The 6,444-nt window shown below is 49.5% G+C and overlaps 1 protein-coding gene across 1 annotated transcript; it reads left to right on the top strand.

Annotated features, from left to right (window-relative positions):
- Window positions 1-514: 514 nt before the first annotated feature.
- Window positions 515-5,415, top strand: LOC114632047 (somatotropin). The gene is made up of 5 exons (XM_028780489.1): window positions 515-599; window positions 4,069-4,229; window positions 4,441-4,557; window positions 4,715-4,876; window positions 5,100-5,415. The coding sequence occupies exons 2-5, from the start codon at window positions 4,146-4,148 to the stop codon at window positions 5,298-5,300; spliced, it is 564 nt and encodes a 187-aa protein (XP_028636322.1). The 5' UTR covers window positions 515-599; window positions 4,069-4,145; the 3' UTR covers window positions 5,301-5,415.
- The last annotated feature ends 1,029 nt before the right edge of the window (window positions 5,416-6,444 follow it).

Here is a 6,444-nt window from a genome sequence, read left to right as displayed (position 1 = left end):
GAGGCAGGAGGAGGCAGGAGGAGGCAGGAGGAGGCAGGAGGAGGCAGAGGCAGATCTCTGTGATTTCAAGGTCAGCCTGGTCTACAAAGTGAATTCAGGACAGCCAGGGCTCTGTTACACAGATAGACTCTGTGTGGAAAAAACCGAAACAACAACTTTAGAGTTTAAAGACTGTATGTGACTCACTAAAGCGAGTGATCAGCAGTGCTAAGACTCGTGCTAGCTGAAGACGGAGAGGCTGCACAGCACTCAGGATGCTGAGGCAGGAGGGTCATGAGTCTGAGGCCAGCCTGGACTACACAGTGAGCTCCAAGGTAGCCCAAGCAAGAATATATATATGGTATATGTATGATATATAAATATAAATATAAATATATATATATGTGTGTGTGTGTGTGTGTGTGTGTGTGTTTACAATAACCAATTTTGACCTCCAGAAGAGGATAGAGCAAGAAATAAGAAGAGCAGGCTTCAAATTCCCAGTGAGGAGTGTGCAGAGCTACCTGAGGTCATCCCTACAACCAGAATTAGAAACTGAGACTGCTTGAACCTCAAAGTGCAGAAGAAGCTGCTTTAGGAGCAGGTCCAGACCTCGCCTGGTGGGTACGGAGAAGCCCAGAGACAGTCAAGTCTGGAAACACAAAGGGCTTTCAGACACAGAAGCCCACAAACCCAAGTTATAAGGGGTGTTCTTTGTGTATGCCTGTATCCGTTCATGTATGTGCATAAGTGTGTGCAACTGTGTGTGAATGTGTGCGGAAGCCAGAAGGCAACAGTTTCTCCAGCCCTGTCTGCTCTGTTTTACTTTTACTGTTTTGTTTTGAAAGTATGTGTACGTGTGTGTGTGTGTGTGTGTGTGTGTGTGTGTGTGTGTGTGAGAGAGAGAGAGAGAGAGAGAGAGAGAGAGAGAGAGAGAGAGAGAGACAGGGAGGGAGAGGGAGAGGGAGGGAGAGAATGTACACATGAATGCAGGAGAGCATGGAGTCTAGAGGGAGGATATTGGATCCCCTGGAACTATAGTTACAAGCAGTTGTGAGCCGCCCCATGGCAATGCTAGGAACCAAACTTGGGTCTTCTGCAAGAGCAGTTCGTGCTCTGAACTTCCCAGCTATCACTCCAGCCCCTTGTTTATTAGTGAAAGGGTCTTTTACTGAATCTGAAAGTCATAGATCCTTCTAGAGCAGTTCCAGGTAGCCTGCTGTCCCTGCCTCTCCAGCCCTGGGATTACAGGTATACATAGCCATGCTCTGACTTACAAAGGCTAGATGCTAGGGACCCAGGCCTGGGTCTCCATGTCTGTGTATCCTCTTTCATGGCTAAGCCACCTCTCCAACTCTAAAATGGGTGTTTCTTAGAGATGACTGGAGATATCAGTCTGAACTTTTGAAGGCTGGAATCAGGGATGCCAGTCACTCTGTTTGGCATCCTCTAAGCCTGAAGTTATCAGAGGTCTCAGTGGTACACTAAGACTGGGCAACTTTCCAGAAGTACTGAACAAACCCTAAGTTAAATCAAAGCTTAGTTTCTAGTAGGAATGAATTCTGGTTTTGTTCTCTGTCACCAGACATCCTAAAAACGGTCCAGACTAGAGAAAAGAGCGAGTGATCAACAGTGCTAAGACAGTGCTAGCTGGACACAGGGAAGTTGTACAACACTCAGGATACCGAGGCCATCCTGGTCTACACAGTGAGTTCCAAGGAACTCCCTCTAATCTCACATTTATCTTCAGCTCACCCTCCTGGGTCTAGAGGTTGTCAAACTAACGTTCTATAAAGACATATCCCCAGGGGTCCTCAAGGTTTTCTGGGCAACTCCATTCTGAGGTCACTTCACTTCTGATATGGCAAGAGAAGGTGTCAATTACCCTATCCCTCAGGGGTACCTTCTTTTTTAGTGCCTGTATCTTTGGTTAACCTCTGGAGCCTTCTCCAGACCTAGCCCCTAAGGCCCTAGAAGCCTCCTCAGAGTTTTAGATAAATCAGGAGAAGCTGTTGGAAAATGCTTGTGGGATGTTTAGAGGTTGTATCTTTTGGTCCTCAATGGGGAGAGGTACAGAGGCCCCAGCATTTACATCCCAGCCCCCAGGGACATGATTTTTTCAATGTTGGTTGCTGACATCACAACCAAGTACTTCTGGAAAGATTTGCTTGCTTGTGTGTTTTCATACTAGATCAAACATTAAACATACTGAGATCCAAAGGTAAGAGATCTAGAAACAGGGAGTGTTGGGGACTTGGATGCTGGTGTGCTCCACATGCTGACACAGCCCAGCCCTCTTTGACCCTGGCTTTGTCCTGCTGTAGGTTTTCCCATCTGCACCCTACGCTCCTGAGCCATTTTTATATGGGAATCGGCAGGGGAAAGAAATGAGGTAAAGGTAACCTTACATTTAGGGGTAAGACCCAGCACTCAGAAGGATTCAGGAACTAAAATAACTGGGTGATATAGAGCAGGGCACTGCAGTGGGCAAGTTGGCTTCTTTCAGTTCAGCCAGAAGGCTCAGAACCCTGAAGAGTTTTCTGAGCTTTGAGGTGTCCAAGGCTTCAGGGCTGAAGGGGAAGCACCTGAGGTCCAAGTCTGTTTACAAGAATTTTGCTTTTTGGTTTGCTGCTGTGCGACAAGTTCAAGGAGCAGGTTTGGGTCCTGTGCTCCACAGACCTAGGCAAGCACCTTAGCACTTATGGGAGAGCATTGTGTGTGGACAGTACCCTCTAGTGGTCAGTATTAGCACTACATCCAGCTGCCCTTCACCAGTTTATGCTGCTGAGGAAGAAATCTTCCTTTCCCCAACACACACAGACACACAGACACACACACACACTTTCTCTCTTTCTCTGTTATTTTTATTGGTGTGTATGTGTGAGTCTATCACATGTATGAGAGTGTTCATGGAGGTCAGAAGAGGGCATCAGATCCCCTAGAACTGGAGGACAGGTGGTTGTGAGTCGCTTGACATGAGTGTTGGGAACCAAACTCAGGTCCTCTGGAAGAACAACAAGCTCCCTTACTATATAACCCATCTCTAAATCCAGTACATGCTTTTTTTTTTTCTTGAGATTTAGATTCAAGGAAGAGGAGGAGACGGGGAAAAGGAAGGGGAAGGAAAAGGGGAAGAAGAAGGAGGAGAAGGAGAAGGAGAAGAAGGAGAAGGGGAGGAGGAGGAGGAGGAGGAGGAGGAGGAGGAGGAGGAGGAGGAGGAGGAGGAGGAGGAAAAGGACAGAATAAGGCCAACAAAATGGCCAAGGAGGTATAGGCACCTGCAGCCAAACCTAAGTACCTGAGTTCAATCCTGGGACCTACATGATGGAAAGATGGAACCAATCCCCAAAGAGTTATCTTCTGGTTCCTACACGCACGCACTTGAGGATGGACAGACAGACAAGGCAGGCACGCCCGCGCGCACACACACACACACATACAAATGTAACTGAAAAAGAAACATCCATGGGGACATCGCCTCCTTGGAGAGGCTGTTGCCTTTCGTCCCAGTGAACAAACAACAGTCTCCTGCCAGAGTACCCTACTCCTGGATTCAAGATACTCTCAAAAGGACACATTGGGTGGTCTCTGTAGCTGGGATCTTGCATAACCAATGTCCATAAACCTGGCAAAGGTGGCGATGGAAAGATAAGATCAGAACGTAACCACAGGAGAAGAGTGGGGACGCAGTGAGTGGGAGGAGCTTCTAAATTATCCATCAGCACAAGCTGTCAGTGGCCCCAGCCATGAATAAATGTATAGGGGACAAGGCAGGAGCCTTGGGGTCGAGGAAAACAGGTAGGGTATAAAAAGGGCATGCAAAGGACCAAGTTCAGCATCCTAGAGCCCAGATTCCAAACTGCTCAGGGTCCTGTGGACAGATCACTGCGTGGCAATGGCTGCAGGTAAGCATGCGCAAACCCCGCTGGGTGTAGTTTGGACCAAGGGGACTCTGAAGATGGATCTGAGGCTTCTAATGTGAGTGCGCCCCAACTCCTGCCCATGTTCGGAACGCTCTGAGTCCCTATGGGGACTGGGAGAGATTGGTCATTACTCCCAGGTTTCTCCTGCCCTCCTGTCTCTCTCTAGACTCTCGGACCTCTTGGCTCCTGACCTTCAGCCTGCTCTGCCTGCTCTGGCCTCAGGAGGCTGGTTCTTTCCCCGCCATGCCCTTGTCCAGTCTGTTTGCCAACGCTGTGCTCCGAGCCCAGCACCTGCACCAGCTTGCTGCTGACACCTATAAAGAGTTCGTAAGTCCCCCCAGAGATGGGTGCCTGTCTGTGGAAGCAGGAAGGGATAGATCCCACCCCACACTCCTGCCCCCAGGAAGTCATAGAGGGAAACTCTGGAGTGAGGGATCTTAGCCAATGCCGTCAGATGAGCAGAAACAGAGTGGTCCTCCATAACATAATAATGACGGTAAGCCACAAGCTGGTCTCTCAGTGACTACCTTTCCACCAGGAGCGTGCCTACATTCCCGAGGGACAGCGCTATTCCATTCAGAATGCCCAGACTGCTTTCTGCTTCTCAGAGACCATCCCGGCTCCCACAGGCAAGGAGGAGGCCCAGCAGAGAACCGTGAGTGGGCCTTGTCTGCACAAATCCTCTTTTCCCTCCAAGCAACCCTAACTGCACTCCAGGCCAGGGACCAGCTCCTCCCGGAAGCTGGGGTAACCTGGGAATCCCAGGCAGAGGTCACTAGGCAATACACTGCACCCAGCCCTTTTTTCCTCAGGACATGGAATTGCTTCGCTTCTCGCTGCTGCTCATCCAGTCATGGCTGGGGCCTGTGCAGTTCCTCAGTCGGATCTTTACCAACAGCCTGATGTTTGGCACCTCGGACCGTGTCTATGAGAAACTGAAGGACCTGGAAGAGGGCATCCAAGCTCTGATGCAGGTGAGGATGGACCGGGGTCCCTAGCCTGGGGTTACACTGACCTTTGTCTCTACCTGGAGCCTAGATGGGGGCTCACTGCTCTTCTCTGTTAACTGGTCAGGCCTTAGATCCTTGAGAAGGTTTCTTACTTATTTCCCCTTATGAAACCTCCAGGCCTTTCTCTAAGTCCTGGAGTGGGGGACAGTACAACTCCTGAGTTTCCTGCCTTTCTTTCCCACGGCAGGAGCTGGAAGATGGCAGCCCCCGTGTTGGGCAGATCCTCAAGCAAACCTACGATAAGTTTGACGCCAACATGCGCAGCGATGATGCTCTGCTCAAAAACTATGGGCTGCTTTCCTGCTTCAAGAAGGACCTGCACAAGGCGGAGACCTACCTGCGGGTCATGAAGTGTCGCCGCTTTGTGGAAAGCAGCTGTGCTTTCTAGCCCCACACCAGTGTCTCTGCTGTGTGGTGTCTCTGCTGCATTCCCCTGGTGCCTCCCTGTACCCTGGCAACTGCCATCCCTATGCTTTGTCCTAATAAAATTATGATGCATGATATCGATCGGCCCCGTGCTTCAAATCCCCCATGACCTTTGTGGGGCACATCAGGCAAACCCACACTTTGCTGCCGTACCTTTCTCTCTTGAATCCAGTTGAGTCACCTCGAGAAAACCACACAAACTTAGTTTAGAAACAATGGTAACTCAATCTCTGGGCACAACAACTCGATGGTAATCTTGTAAGCCATATTAATTCTAAATCCTCTGGTGGCGAATCCGCCAGGATTTGCCATAAGCCTGAAGACACTAGTAGCTACGTCTTACCCTACCTATCGGTGTCCCGTCCGAAAAGGACCTTCTCTCCCTCCTGCTTCCTCTCTTCCCCTATCCAACCTGGAAGTCCTACCTATTTGCCCAGTGATTGGCTCCTTTATTCATTAGGGGATGGTTCACAAGAAGTCACCTGAGTATGTGATTTCCTTCGGGTGCTTTTCTAGTCCTTGTGACAAAAGTACCTCATCTAAGGGGCAGCTTAAGGCAAAGGAAGTTTAATCTGGGTCACAGCTCCAGTGTCTGTGATGGCAAGGGTGTCCACAATGCAAGGTGACATCTTTCTCATCTTGGTGGAGCAGGAGGTAGAGATGGCAAACTGGACCCAGGATGGTATATCTTCAAGGCCTGCCCTTGGCGACCTATCTACCAGTGAACTCTCTAACCCAAAGACTCCATGGCCTCCCTAAAACAGTGTCACCAGCTGAGGACCAAGCATTCAAACATACAGTTTATAGGGAAAATTTAACATTTAAAGCAAAGCACATCTCTTAACCAGAGGCCCGGTGTCCGGAGTTTCCTGCCACTGAGGTCAGAGTATCTGACCCTTGTCTGTCTTGGGAGTGGAAATCTCTGGCTTTCTGACTAGTAGGACCAGCAGTGTTACAGGTGATTCTGAAGTCAAAATGACCTTGCGAGGCCATCATTCCTGAGTATAGGATAGTGAGTTTGAGGCTAGCCTGGGCTACATAGGGAGACTTTTTTTTCCAACACACACACACACACACACACACACACACACACACACACACACACA

This window comes from Grammomys surdaster, unplaced genomic scaffold, assembly GCF_004785775.1.
Source record: "Grammomys surdaster isolate TR1022 unplaced genomic scaffold, NIH_TR_1.0 371, whole genome shotgun sequence".
Taxonomy (NCBI): domain Eukaryota; kingdom Metazoa; phylum Chordata; class Mammalia; order Rodentia; family Muridae; genus Grammomys; species Grammomys surdaster.
This window is presented reverse-complemented; position numbering and strand designations above follow the sequence as displayed.

Excerpts from the sequence above, each read along its gene's own strand:
- LOC114632047 (XM_028780489.1), top strand. The coding sequence starts at position 4,146 with ATGCCCTTGTCCAGTCTGTTTGCCAACGCTGTGCTCCGAGCCCAGCAC. Across the intron at positions 4,230-4,440 it reads CTGACACCTATAAAGAGTTC|GAGCGTGCCTACATTCCCGA; the intron begins GTAAGTCCCCCC and ends CCTTTCCACCAG. Across the intron at positions 4,558-4,714 it reads AGGAGGCCCAGCAGAGAACC|GACATGGAATTGCTTCGCTT; the intron begins GTGAGTGGGCCT and ends TTTTTTCCTCAG.